General features: G+C 40.6%; 1 protein-coding gene across 1 annotated transcript in view; it reads left to right on the top strand.

Moving 5' to 3' along the window:
- The window catches only part of FAXC (failed axon connections homolog, metaxin like GST domain containing), a 74709-nt gene extending 60480 nt beyond the window's left edge, over positions 1 to 14229 (top strand). The window contains exons 5-6 of the mRNA XM_090280563.1: positions 5865 to 5981; positions 13717 to 14229. Of these exons, the coding sequence (XP_090136689.1) occupies positions 5865 to 5981; positions 13717 to 14006 (407 nt within the window). The 3' untranslated portion in view covers positions 14007 to 14229. The remainder of the gene's footprint in view (positions 1 to 5864; positions 5982 to 13716) is intronic.
- The last annotated feature ends 428 nt before the right edge of the window (positions 14230 to 14657 follow it).

The following is a 14657-nucleotide window of genomic DNA, read 5'->3' as shown; positions in this document are numbered from 1 at the left end:
TTTAGCTAAATGGCATAAGTGATGTTGATAGTGACCATTAGCTGATAGTGACTAATTCTGGGAACAGAAGCAGGAATGGAGGAAGCAGATGTGATTCAGAGGTTCATTTCCGTAGCAATTTCAGTGCTCTGAAATAACCTTTCTACCCACTCTTTCACAGTGATATATGTAAAAACAAGTAATCAAGCTTTACTTAGAAGTGTATTAGTGTAGGCTTACTTTCCTAGGAACAGGAACTATGGCCATAAATTCTTTGTGTGATTCCAGAGGAAAGAACTGGAATCAATGATGGAAGTTCTAAGGAGGTATGTTTTGTCTCAGTATCAGGAGCTATGTAACCATAGAATAGTTTGCCCTGCCCAAGAAGTGATGAAGTCTGTAGTGGGGTTGGGGTTGAGGAATATGTGGTAGGGAAGTGGGAAAAGGAATTTCTACACCGGGAGAGATGTTGGACTGCTTCTGTCCATAGTCAGTGCTTGTTTGGATTATTGGCAACGGGTATAAAATAATTCCTTATGTTAGAATAGCACCTTCTAGTTTGCAAAGTGCTTTCACATTATTCTATCTTTTAATTCTTATGATAGCTCTCTGTTCTAAGGAAGGACAGCGATCAAACACAATTAAAGCTCTCATCACCTTCATTGATGGTTTCTACATTGATAGGTACCAGATGGACAGAAAAGTACAACAGAAGGTTATTGCCCTCAAGGAGCTTAAAAACTACTTGAGATAGAACATCCACATAAATAAGACTGTGAGACAGCACATGTCAATTACCATTACCTAAAGGGTGATCTAGATCACTGGTTCTCAGAGTGTGGTCCTTGGGCAGCAGCAACACCCTTATGTGAGATCTTATTAGAAATGCTAATCCTTGGGTCCCACACCATGCCTAGTGATTTAGAAACCCCCAGCATAGGGTAGGGGCATCAGTTAGTGTTTTTAAAAAGCCCTCCAGGTGATTGTGGTGCATGCTCAAGTCTAAGCACTGATTTATTCTAGTCTAGACTGATGCTTCTGAAACTTCAGCAATTATAAGAATCACCAGGAAGAGTTCTGCTCAGTGTGTTGCCCAAGAACTGCAGGCTCTCCAGGTGATTTTTGTGCCTGTAAAGTTTGAGAAACATTGACCTGAAAGCTTGTTTAAACACAGATTCTCAGACATTCTGATTCAGTAGGTGGGACCTGAGGAGTTTTGCTGCTGCTGCCCCTGACTATTCTTTGGGCAGTGCGTCCTCAGCAGCTGTGCCAACCAGAGGAGTGGGCATTGAGAGGTACTAGTGCGCTGGGACAATGCGGGTGGCCTTCATGGAGTGGAGGAAGTAGGACTTGATCTGAATGTTAAGGGAAGGCTTAGGTTAGATGAGTGGAAGTTATTTGGGACAGGAGGGATGGGATGAGGGATGGTAGAGTAATGAGCACACAGCCTATTTGACTGAAGTAGAGTGAGTGTTCATGCTAGGTGCCCCTTGGCTTGTCCTGCCTAGGCCTGGAGAGTTTTCTGCTGTCAGCTCTCACACATCCCAAGGGGGAGGCTGAGGGCCAGGCAGCAGGCAAACAGCCTTGGACCAGGAGCACTTCCTCAGTTGCACTGTTTTGTGTTTGTGCCCTATGGTGGGACTTTTAAGATCTATATTGCTCCCTGCTTTTTCTCCTCTCCTCTTAGTTCGCCTGCTTACCACAAACCCAGCTCGCTTGTTCTGTCAGTTTGGCTTGAAATTTCAGGCCTGGATTCTGGTCATTCTTCTCAGATTCCATGTTACTTTAGTTCTCTCTGGACAACTGTGTGGCTTTACTCTCTGCACTTTCCCATCCTGCTCATTGCCCAGCCATTACCTTATTCAGTCCTAATGGGGAGGGTGGGGGGGCTAGGAAGTAGGGCTGAGGGACCTAGGCAACATGCTCGGTCTTCTTCCATGTACTCTCACCTTTGTTGCATCCGGTGTCTCCTGGTCAGTCCTGTGTTGTGGCTCATGATAGAGGTGGGAGACAGACAATGTGAGCAGGGCCAGAGGTCAGGCTTGGAGGTCAGAATAAGCAACCTTGGGTTAATGGGTCACTTACGGTTTTGATCAGTGATCATTGTATGCTCAAATCTGGGGTCTAAAGAGGAAATATCTTTTAGGGCCCCAGAACATTCTTGTTATTCATGACTTAATACTCCCCCACTCAGTTTTGATTATCCTTGTGTACCCCAGTGGGTCTTGCATCCACAACATAGCTTTCTCATGGGAGGAGCTGCTCAAACCATCAAGGAGATGTAGGATCAGATTCTAGAAACACACAGGCCCAGCTATTATTATTTCCCATCCCTCAGTGCAGCCAACTCCTGCCTTGGGCTTTCCTTCTCTGGTCCACATGGCCCCTCCCCTCTGGCTGCTTGGCCATGGTTCTTGAATTAGTTGAAAAACTAATAAAATTTGAATGAAGTTTATAGTGCAGTTAATAGCATTGTGTTAATGTTAATTTTGATAAATGTACTGTGGTTATATAAGATGTTACTATTAGCAGAATCTGGCTGGAAGGCATACAGCAACTCTGCTATTCTTATAACTATTCTGTGAATCTAAAATTATTTCAAAATAAAATGTTTAAGAAAAGTTTCCTGGCATTTGGTACACTAAGGACTTTTTATAACAGAGGCTATTTTTATATTCTTTAAATTTATAACTTTTTTGTGCATACACATATAATTTTGTATCTACTATTCAGAGTTTCCACGAATGATAAATTCCATCAATTTTGTTTGTTAGCACCTTTTAAAAACTCTAAGACTTCTTTTTTTCTTTTTTCCCTATATTCTGTTCCTTTCTGGCTCAAGCACCTTTTTATAAACATTTACAGCTCAACCCTCTTGCTGTTCCATGAATCTTTATCTCTGAGATGATGACCCATGTGGCATATTGGGCTGGAAGTCAGGAGGCCTGGGTGCCAGCATTCTTAGTCTGGTTCTGTTACTAACTTAGTGTCCTTCCAGTTTTAGTGTTCTGAGGCCAATGGCAAATTTGATATGCACTAGTTTCATGTATCATTCCAAATTTTAATATATTTTAAAATTTTTTTCTTTTTATCAAGGTCCTATGTGTTCTATTTTTAGGTTTCTGAAGTTTTTTAAGTCCAAATTCATTTATCCTCTTGTGTTTGGATTGTACAGTGGACTTCACAGTTCAGAGACTTTATTCTGGCATTTCCCTGATACTTTTTAGCAATTTGAGGAGATTGATGTTTTTCTTCTTCTTTTGATTAGAAAGAAACTCTCGTCTATCTTATCTCTGTGAAATGGTGTGTAGCCAGCTCTCCTTGCAAGTCTCTAAAATCCTCTCGTGTTCCACTTGGTGGGCTTCCCACATTCAGGCCTTGAGTGGGCTGAGCCCTGGCACAGTTCCCTTGGGAGCACTGACGGGTACACCCCTCCTGTACTTGCAGGATGGTGGTCCAAGAGCTCTGGGCCAGGGCCCCTCACCTGCCTGCATCGCTGATGACAGCAGGGGTATGGCTGAGGCATGGAGCCAGCAGGGTGGACCATTACGAAGTAACTGACACTCTTGAGAACAAATGATATGCTCAGTTTTTCTTTGTTCTTTTTGCCTGAGTGGTATTTTTCCCTTGTATTCTCAGTATTTGGGTAGTAGGTTTGGATCCCAGGTTAAGACTCAAATGATGGAGAAGTTGGCTGACAATTGAAAACACCTAAGGGCTCTAGCATGGACAACTTGCTTGTCCTCACTAGAAAAGATGATTTGGTTAGGTTCAGCATATTGTACTAGTGTAGGTCATTCCCTGGTCCATGTGGAAAATAGAGTGGAAATGATTTTTTAAAAAATCACCTCCAGCTACATACAGTGGGCTTTTTGTTGTTGTTTTACTTTTTGAAATTGAGATATAATTGAGGTATAATATTGTGTAAGTTTAGGATGTACGTCTTGTTGATTTGATATATGTATATTCTGCAATGTGATTGCCACCGTAGGGTTCACCAACACCTCCATCAACCTCCAGCTCCATGTGCATCAATCAGTTCTCTTACATCCCCTCCTAGCTTGCCTCTGCATTGTCATCAGATACTTAATTTCCTCAGCTTGCCACTCAAGCACAGTGAAATGGGCGGATATTGGTAGAGGGTAGCGAGTAGTACTGTGCCTGGCATGTAGTGAACACAGTATCAGAGTTTGTTAAATAAGAATAGGAAATTACACTTACTTTCAAAGAGCTCGCCATTAAGGGGGAAAGATAAAATGAACAAATGAAAAACAACCAACAGACCAGAATGGGAAAAATGCCACTGGAGAGGCCTGGACAAGAAGAGGAGGGACCTCTCTGCTGTGTGCTCTCCTCAAGTCCTCGCATTAATTTTTCTAAACAATTAGTTATTTTTCCCATTTCATGGTTCAAGAAACTGAAGTTAATGGGCATTACAGGACTTAAAATTCTCTAAGGTTATATGTGCAGAAGTGAGATTTAAGCACAGGACTGTCTGAACTGAAAGGTTCTGTTGCCACCAGATAGGTGAACACAAACAGCTTTGAAAAGAGGCTTGAGCCAGGCCTCGAGGGATGAATAGGATTTATCATGTGTAGAGAAGTGGGGAGCACATAGGTTTTGGGGGGCAGGGAAGTGGGTAAGCATAGCATAAACCAAAGTGTAGCAGTAGGAAATATCAAGTGTCCTGGATAATAGGGTTGTTTCCTAGATTTGCTAGAGAAAGGGAGGAATGAAGGACAAAGCTGGAATATGGGTTGGAGGCAGAGTATAATGAGCCTTGAATTCCAAGTTTAGACTTTACTTCATAACCCATTTGTAAATTAAAGATATTTGTGAGAGGAAGGGACGTGATGAAAGTGTGTCTTGGAGATTTTAAGTTCAGGCGTACGGGATGGACTGGAGACCCAGAGGGATCATCATCATGATGGCTGAAATTTATTGAGTCACCCAGATATGGTGCTATGTGCTTTACATGCGTTATGCCATTGCATCCTCACAGTAGCCCTAAGAAATGCACACTGTTATATCATCCCCATTTTCTGGATGGGAAAACTGAGGCTATGAGAGGTTAAGGAATGACCAGGCTTCCACTGTGACTCTAAGGATCACTTCCACCTGTGCTGCCTCTATATTCTACAGCACCTGGTGGTAGCCCAGGGGACAAATGTGGGGCAATTTACATAGGTCAGATGTGATAGTCAAGGTGACCAGGCCTGAACTAGGTCACAGTAGTGGTGGAAAAATAGAGATGGGAGCAGCAGTGTGAAACATCCTTGTACAGGAGCCTTATTCTTGGGCTGGGCCTATAATTTTACAGCTTTTCTTTAGGTAGAGTTTCCTGTGGAAGCTGGGGCTCAGTGGTGAGAACCTCGCCAAGGTCAAGGGGCATCGTGGAAAACCATGCCTCCAAACTTTTGAGAAGCTTAGGCCTCTGGCTTTTCCCAGGGAAATGTATTAGCTTAACAAATTAAGTGCTGAGGTTGGGTTTGCTTGGCTGGGGTTACTTCCGAGATGGTTCAAGCAAACTTCCAGGTGTTCTCAAGCTTCAATCACTAGATGTGGAGACGAGGACGTCCCTCCAGAGGTCTGAGGGTGATTGGTTGTCCCTTTTTTCATAAGCCTCCTCCCTTGTTTGTTCCTTTTTCTATCTTCCCAGTTACTTCCCTGCCTTGCTATTGTATGGGTTGATATATCACAAAATTGTTTAATTTGTTTTACTTTTGTTTCTAATTTTTTTTTTAAGAAAAAGAGGGTGCATGCATTTTGACTGCAAAGTTTTGGGTTCACAGTTAAATGAGCATATAACGCAAGTGTGCTGAATGTCCCTGTGACTGTGGGGGGCAGCAAGGGCAGCAGTGACCTCTCTGTTCTGTCTGCTGCAGGTGATAAGAAGTACATCATGGGGCCCAAGCTCTCCACTCTCGATGCCACTGTCTTTGGACACTTGGCGCAGGCCATGTGGACCTTACCTGGGACAAGACCTGAGCGGTTGATCAAAGGCAAGCACTATGAACCTCTTCAGGTTTTGGGAGTTGCTGGGAGGGTGAAGGGTGGGCTAGCACAATGGAGAATTCTAGGCTGATGCCTGTGAGCTTGCTGGTGCTTTATGAAGACACCAGGCTGTGGTACCCAGGGCCAAGGTCATTTTTCTGTGCTCAGGATATGTCTGGGCTTTTCACCCGCCATCTTGTTCACATTGTGTTCTAGCAAAGCTGACACAAATCATGTCATGTTCTGCACCAGGGCTTTTCTTCTAGCTTCTTACATGGTGGACTTAATGCTTGTTGCTGAAACAGGACATGAATTCTACCTAGTGTCCGTGTTTTGTTGATCTTTGTTAATTTCCTTGGCACAGTGGTAGCTCACCTCTTTCTGGCATATCCAGTACTCCAGTAGGCACAGTGGAGTGGGGATGATGGACTGACTGCCCATCTCAGATGCTCTTTTTGTCTTATTTGATCTTATGTATTTCACACATAGGTAAAAGTACATGATTCTATGTCATTTGAGTTCAAAGCCCTTCTTTCACCTATTTCAGTGAAGTGTCTATAGATCATACAGACAATGAGGAAAATGTCAATAAAAGCTTTGTAAATCTGGTACTATGCAAAGTTTTATTATTAATGTTATTTTATGTACATTTTGACCAAAGAAACACAATCTTGTATCTTCATTGTGTGGCCTTGGCTGTAAGACTGTCAGAATAACAATTCTAGACTGCAAGGGTAGAAGTGGAGAGAATGGGACTTGAGCTAGAGGATGGGGGTGGGGGTGGTAGCCAGTAATAAATTTCATGTTGCCATGGAGCAGGGAAAATCAGCTCAACTTGGGTTGATGTCAAGGAACCAGATCTTGGCGTGTGTGCTTTTGTGTGTGCCTGTGTGTGGTGGAGTGGGTGGTGGGATAAACAAGGCAGGTAGAGCCTCTGGAAGGAGGGAACTGTTCAGCATCACCTCCAGTATCCAGCAGAACCTAAACAAGTGTGGGGGGCGGGGCTGGGGAGGTGAGGATCAAGGTTCAATATTTAGGTTTGGGGAAGGGAATTGACAAGAGTTAATCAAGGTGTTTATGGCCCAACTGAGAAGGCTGGAGGTGTAGATGAGATCACCAGTGAACAGCAAGGCAGAATTGTACAAGAACTTGGGACAGGTGAGCAGTCATGTGTGGTGATTATGGGTGCATGGGTGGGGACATTGGTTGGTGAAGGCTGTAGCTCTGTGTATGTGTGCGTGTACACTCATGTGCACTCCCAGAAGTTCATGTGCATGCCCAGAAGTTCAGACCAGGCTGTGGGTACCAGGAGTCACTCTCCAGATCCTCCTGTTGGTGAGGCTGGAGCTCCAGAAACATTACCAGGTTTGGTTGGAATGGTTTAGGCATTGACTGAAAGTCTTCTGGGACATCAGTTGAGTGGGTCTAGGGATAGTATGGATGACTATCTAATTTCCTAAATGATCAGCAAGGAATGTTCCTTGTCTTGTGATGTATTGGAACTTATCTAAATCGAATATGTTATCATATTCATGGTATTTATAGCTTTTAAAACATTAGTTTCCCTTTTTAAATAACAGTGGTCTAAATTATATTGATTCCTTTTAGTTCATTTAGGAGTGGTGTTCTATATTTACTGTCCCTTCTGGTTACTTCCCACTCCCTCCTGCTGTTTCTCTACCCTGCCACCCTTATACACCCACTAGCACCCCCCCACATCTACTTACATACTTCTACACACACACACACCCACTTGTGCAATAAACTTACACTTCTGGCCAAGCACATTCGTGTGCACATGTGCACACACACACTCTGTACATATACATACACAGCTATTGAGGCCTTCTGTTGTTTAGTCAGAAGCTTTTAGGAATCCATCATCAGTGGCATTCTCAGATTTTACAGTATCCCTTCTTACAGAAATGAAGCATCTTTTGTTAATTTATTTATGACTTGGCTCTTTCCTCTGTTACTTCCTGGAAGGACCTGAGGCATTTAATGTTCTTTTTAGAGAAATGCTCAACCTTTTTTGAGTCTTGATTTGAGTGCCATCCTGAGACACACGTTTGGGGGAATCTGACACCATCATCTGCAGGGGACTTATGACATGCAGCTGCATGTGCTTTGATTCTTGAAATAAGTCAGTAGCTTCCAGCTCTCCCTGGGGACGGGTGTAGCATGAATTATGGAAGTGCAGAGAGTCTCTAAATCCTATTTGAGTCATTAGGCCCAGGCCCCTCCCAAACCTTTTGATCTGAACTGCTAATATGCAGGCATGCTACTAATTTGGTCTCAACTTATTTCTCTGCCTTTTTTTTTTTTCTTTTGTGATGGAGACTTTCCCAAGAAGTAACAAGAGGAAAAAAATGTAGAGACAACCAAGAGCCTGGATAATTTACAACTGGCTCAAACGCAGGAGCATGAAAGGCTTGGATCAGGCAGTTTTCCGCCTAAGCTGTGGAATACCCATGTGTGTGTGTATAAATATTAACTTTTGGTTCTAGATATTATTTACAATATCTAGCCACACAAGATCTTCCCGGAACTACCTAGATTAGTGAGAAATATTCCTTAATTTAGGTGAATAAAAGACTATGAATATTCAACAATTCTTAACGTATTTATGTGTTTGTTTATATATCTATATTTCTGCAGATGTAGATATATAAAATATAACTTCCTTATTGGAGAAAATTTAGAAAGGATAGAAAAGTTAAAAAAATAAAAAGAACAACTTGTGACTCACTCAGAGAACTGCTGTTAATAATGTGCTTAGTATTCTCATCTTTTAGCAAGTACATGTATATCTGTGTTTTTAAAAATTGGGGTCATGTTATTGCTACAATTATAACCTTCAGTTTTCAATTAACTATGTATTATTGCCATTTTGCTTGTCATTAAATATTCTTCAAAACAATATATTTAGTAGTTGTATAATATCCTATTCCTATGGCTACATTGTAATTTATATGATTAGTCTTCTTTTTTTCTGGACTTGTGGATTACCTCAAATAATTTTTACTAACATTCTGTAGTTATTATTTTATAAATATATATTCATGCTTATTGCTGCTTATTTCCTTAAATTTCAAGTTGGGAAATTACTCTTAAAGAATATAAGCTCTCAGTCTTCATGGCTAAATTGCTTTTAGAAAGACTGTTGCAGTTTATTCGCATGTGCATTTGAAGCACTTCAAATTTTGTTCCTCAATTGGTTAAACATAATTTTTTGGAAATTTTTGCCATTTTTATAGTAAAAAAAAATCTCAATTTTATCATCACTAACACTCCTAATGAGGAGTCACATTGGATATTTTGATTGAAGTATCCCTATTAGAATTGCACGTTCACTTGGGCTCTCTTTAATAAAAACAGACGTGGTGAACTGGAGAGCCGGAAAAAGTGAAATTGAAGCAACGCAAGGGAAAGGGCGCTATGACGCATCTGCTTGCCCTGGAAAGTCATGTCCAAACTACAGCACCTAACCCCGTTTTTCTGAATTTGTAAGAAATACAACCTCTGTGTTCTAAGAAGCTTGATTAGCAACTCTTTTACCAACAATTACTTATTGCATTTTTTTTTTTTTTTGCTTATTATTTGATAGATTAAAGTGGAAAAAATGCTGGATATCCTGGAAAAACATATAAGTCCACACTCTTACTGTTCTCCACCTGCAAGTGCCCAGGGAGAGGTTGTTGGGGGGCATTCAGGTCCCAGGAAAGGGCTGGCCCAAATGATTTTTGTGTGCCTGTATTTTGAAGTCTACGAATTAGTGTCCTTTGGCTTTGGGGAGAGTAGGGCAAAGTGGTATTCTCATTAGAGCATTCAAGTTTGCAAAGGACTTTTCTGAGAGGATGTACTCAGCACCCTTCCTGACTGTGTGACAGAATGTTAATGGGAGCAACCAAGGGCACAGCTAGCACCTCGCACAGGTGTGGAACCGGGAGGTGCTGAGTAAATACCTGTAGATCAAATGAGTGTGTGTGGGTATCAGCTCCATGTTTCCCAAATATTTGCTGGTGAATGACCAAGGGCTGAGCAGGTGGTCCTGGGAAACGCTGGCAGGCTTCTCCCTCACTCGCCTGTCTTCCTGCCATGCATGATCAGCAGCGGGAGAAACTGAGTCCTGGGTTCTCGGTCTGGTTGACAATGTTCCCAGTGTCAAATTGTATAGAATGTTTTTGAATATTAGAGAAATTGGAGTAACATGGGAAAATAAATAAGTCACTTTTTTTTGAAGAGTGGTGGGGATACTTCATTTGAGAAACTCCAAGAGAAGCTCTTTATCCGTCTGGGAGTATGCGCTGGTTAGAGGGTCATTTGGCTTTCTGATAAATATCCTCTCCAGGTGTTTGGGAATATCACTAATCACTCATTAGTATTTTACTAACTCACTTTATTGGATTTTTATTTATTGTCACAATAAGTTGAATAATACAGGTATTTTTAAAGATTTATGACCTTCTCCTCATCCATATCCAATATTAACCCCCATGGAATAACCAGATTAAGGGTTTGGAGTAAATCCTCTGTGTCTTTCTTTTTTATCTGCAAATTTATATACACATTTATAGCTGTTTTGGTTTGTTTTTCCTATTTTTAAATTAAATAATGAAATTACATTATACACATTACATGCTTTTATTTTAGTTGAATAGAATCCTACAAGTGATCTGATTTGTACATTTAAAATTTCAGTAGACAACATCAGATTACTTTCCAAAAAAGGTTATAGCCATTTAGACTTCCACCAGCCATGTAGCATAGTGCCTGACCCTCTACATTGGATATTATTAGACTTTAATTTTAACCATATGGATGAAATTGTTATCTGATTGTTGAGTATGCTTTGATAATGCAACTTTTTCTATTGTTTCACAAGTTTACATCTTCAATACAGGTATTTATATTAATAGTCTCTCTCTCACACACATACACAACACACACACACACACAACACACAACCTGTTTCTACTGATAACTTTTTTCTATTCTTTTGGCTGGTAGGCATGTTGAGTGGGTCTGCTGATAGAAAATCTAGGCACAGAAAGGATTGGCAAAGCCAGGTATATGTAGAAGTCAATTACAGATTTTCACTCTTTTTATAAAAGGGCAAGACAGGAGGATGGGTGTGTGAGCTCCCAGTCCTTGCTTATCAAAGCAAACCCTTTCTTAACTGCATGATAGAATAATCACTTCCTTCATGACAACTCATTATCTTTGAGGGGCAGCATCTTATAATTCTCTGAGACCCCAGAAAGAATTACAGACAAATATTCTGTGACAGATGGTGCAAAGCTATAATTCCTAGGCCAGGCTGTCCAGTAGAGAGGCAGAGTTGAACTGTGGTAAAGGGCATGGAGCCTGGAGGCTGCTTGCATTTGAATCCTGGTTCTGCCACTGTCTACAATTTGACCTTAGTCACATCTCTATCACAGTTTTCCCATTATAGATGGAGATTATAATATTTCCTGCCTCATATAGGATTTTTGCAAGGACTAAGGGAGTTAATATGAATTCAACAAATAAAAAAAGCACTCCAAACAGTGCCTGGTACACAGTGAGGACTATATATATGTTTGTTATTCTTATTAATTTTTATTATTACACACTGAAGTGGTATTAATGTCACACAGTCAGGAAGGAGTAGGCCTCCTGGAAGAAAGGTAAAGTAAGGCTGTAGAGAGAATAGCCACAAAGGAAGTGGTTAGAGTCCTAGATGGTGTAGATCCTGTGGATCTTGTGACTAGATTCTGACTTTGTAGCAGCTCCTAGGGAAAGGACTTGAGTGAGGCAAACAGGGCTCTCCCCAGACCTGCTGTGGAGTGACCATAATTCATTTCTGATGTCTTCCTCCCACCCCAACCTCCTTGCTGCTGCCTCCACATCTTTATCCAACTCTTGGTTACCTGTGACTGGCAGCAACATGTGGTGAGGTGTATCTCATGACTACTTCCTTAGGGAGGAAATAAGTAAAGGTTTTTTATGCATCTTTCCAAAAGGGACAGCGATGTTGCCTTTTCTGTTTCTGGCTCCTTAGCATGTACATAAAAATCTTCGGATAGGGCGCAATCAGAATGGACTCTTACATAGTGTGAATTGAGCTGCTATGATCTGATAGGACTGAAAATGGTGACTTGGAACCACTACAAGAACATTGGTATACAGGATCCGTAAGGGAGGGAGATTTGCCTTATTTTGCTTTGTAGGGGATGTGTTATTTAAGCAGAACAGCAGTAAAGTTTTGAAACATTGACATAGGAAAATATTTGCATTGATGTTACAGAAAGTTATAATGACAATAACCAAATAGAGAAAGATACTGAAAGAAATGACATCAAAATGTTGATTGTGATTATTTTGGATTGATGAGATTATAGATTCTTTGTGTTTTCATTATGATTTATAGTTTCTCTATATAGACTTCTAACTTTCCAAAATGGGAATATATTATCATTTTTGATAGAAAATAAAATAGAGTAGTTACAGATTATAATTAATAGTGCTATTTATACAGAAACAACCTAAATGGGCTATGATAGGGGATTGTTTGTAATAACAAAATGAAACTATAGTACATATGTATAATGAAATACTATGCAATTATCAAGATGGTGATAGTATGAAATTGAGAGATTTTAATTATATGTTGTTAAGTGGAAAAAAGTAGCATAGGAAACAGACTATAATAAATGTTACATAGCAAATGTAAATATATAAATATATAATCTGAAAGAATGTAAATGAAAATGTTATGAGAATGGAAATATTGGTAATTCTTTTATTTTTTTGCTTATCTATATTGTCTGTCTGCAATAGAACATGGATTACCTACCTATATAATAAGTGAATGTTTATAAAACTTTAAAAAAGTAAACACCTAAAGAATATTTTTAGGGCAATGAAGTCCTATAAGACAGTGACAAATTACATATTTATAAGCAATGTTGCCATCTGGTGGAATAAATGCAAAAACTCATCCTCTTTCTTCCTCATTTGAAATGAGGAAATGAAAGCCAAGCACTGTATCATGTTTCAGACAAATGCCTGGATGATTTTAGTGACTTAACCACAGTGTTCCTTTGAGTCACTTGAAAAAGAAGTAGTACAGTCACTGAGTGGGAACCTAATTGTGGATACAGCTGTAAAATTTAATTTAAAAAATTAAAAAATTATCTGCTTTCCTGTGGATACTACATTCATCCAAGAAGATAATTCTGAGTTATCCATTTTGTGGATTATTTAGAGCTAAGTTTCTGCCCCAACATAACATTTCTTAACCACTTGGCATAGCACCCAGCCCGTAAGAACACTACAAATACTTGTGGAATGAATGATTACTTCTGGCTCATTTAATCCAATTGTCAGTTGGTATATTTTCACAGACTACAAATTAATTTAAATATGTGCCAGTTGAAGCACTAGTTTTCTTTATATACAAACATAAAGTATTAAAATGCTTCCCAAAACCAAATTCTGATATTTAGCTGCCATTTTGGATAAACTTCCCACCCCCAATTTGTCATCTCCATAGGACTCACTCCTAAATTTCACCTAACCCTTCACTGAATTAAGCTTTTGCTTATCATGTGTAGAAAATCTAAATATTTTGATAGCTCCTCTGTGGAAAACATTTTTAATGTCTGCCCCGCCCCATTCTTCCAAATTTCCCAGAGAGCCAAGTGGCGGGCAGTTGGTTGCCTTTGAGAACTAACCCTCACTGTCCTTACCGCACTGCAGGTGAGCTCATCAACCTCGCCATGTACTGTGAGCGGATACGGCGGAAATTCTGGCCCGAGTGGCACCACGATGACGACAACACCATCTATGAGTCCGAGGAGAGCAGCGAAGGCAGCAAAACCCACACGCCTCTGCTGGATTTCAGCTTTTACTCAAGGACAGAGACCTTTGAAGATGAGGGAGCAGAGAACAGTTTTTCCAGAACCCCAGACACGGATTTCACTGGACACTCGCTCTTTGATTCTGATGTGGACATGGACGACTGTACAGACCATGAACAATGCAAGTGACATTCAGCCTTGCTGACCCTTTTCTGCTGTGGCTGCCACTCCCGGGGCTTGGTCCAGTTTCCCGGGTGGAAAACCGTCTGAGCTGGAGGAGATCTTTTGTGCTTGGCACAGTTCTCGAGTTCTTGCAAGCTAACTGGACTATAGCAGCCTTATTTCTTTTTTTGTACAAAAGAAACACAGAACCATTCAGATGGCTCCGTTTCAAACAAATAGGCCAAAAAAAAAAAAAAAAAAAAAAAAGTCAGCATGGTTCCTGAAACCCATTTTTGTTTTCATTAGAAAACTAATATTGCGAGGTAGACCAGGTGCCGGAGCAGGTTTTTCTCAGTTTGTTTATGTTGATCCTCTTCAACCTGAGGGCTTAGATGTGAGATGAATTCTTGGACATCCTTCATGCACCCGGGTTTGAAGTAATGAGTGATGTCATCAGAAGAAATGTAGGAGATGAATGTTCTATGGCTGCTTGTATTTTGTGTGTATATTGTATGTTGAGATCGAAGCCCAATAAGATCCATAGGTTTTCAGTGAACACCTGCTCCGTGCAAAGCACTGTGTTAGGTGTTAATCACTAAGTTTTTCTAAGCCCTGCCGGTGACCAGCTGTGTGAGTTCAGGCAAGTCTCCTAATTCTTGTGTGCCTCATTTTCCCCAC

Source organism: Furipterus horrens, unplaced genomic scaffold (assembly GCF_987537825.1).
Source record: "Furipterus horrens unplaced genomic scaffold, mFurHor1.1.pri manual_scaffold_6, whole genome shotgun sequence".
NCBI classification, from domain to species: Eukaryota; Metazoa; Chordata; class Mammalia; order Chiroptera; family Furipteridae; genus Furipterus; species Furipterus horrens.
This window is presented reverse-complemented; position numbering and strand designations above follow the sequence as displayed.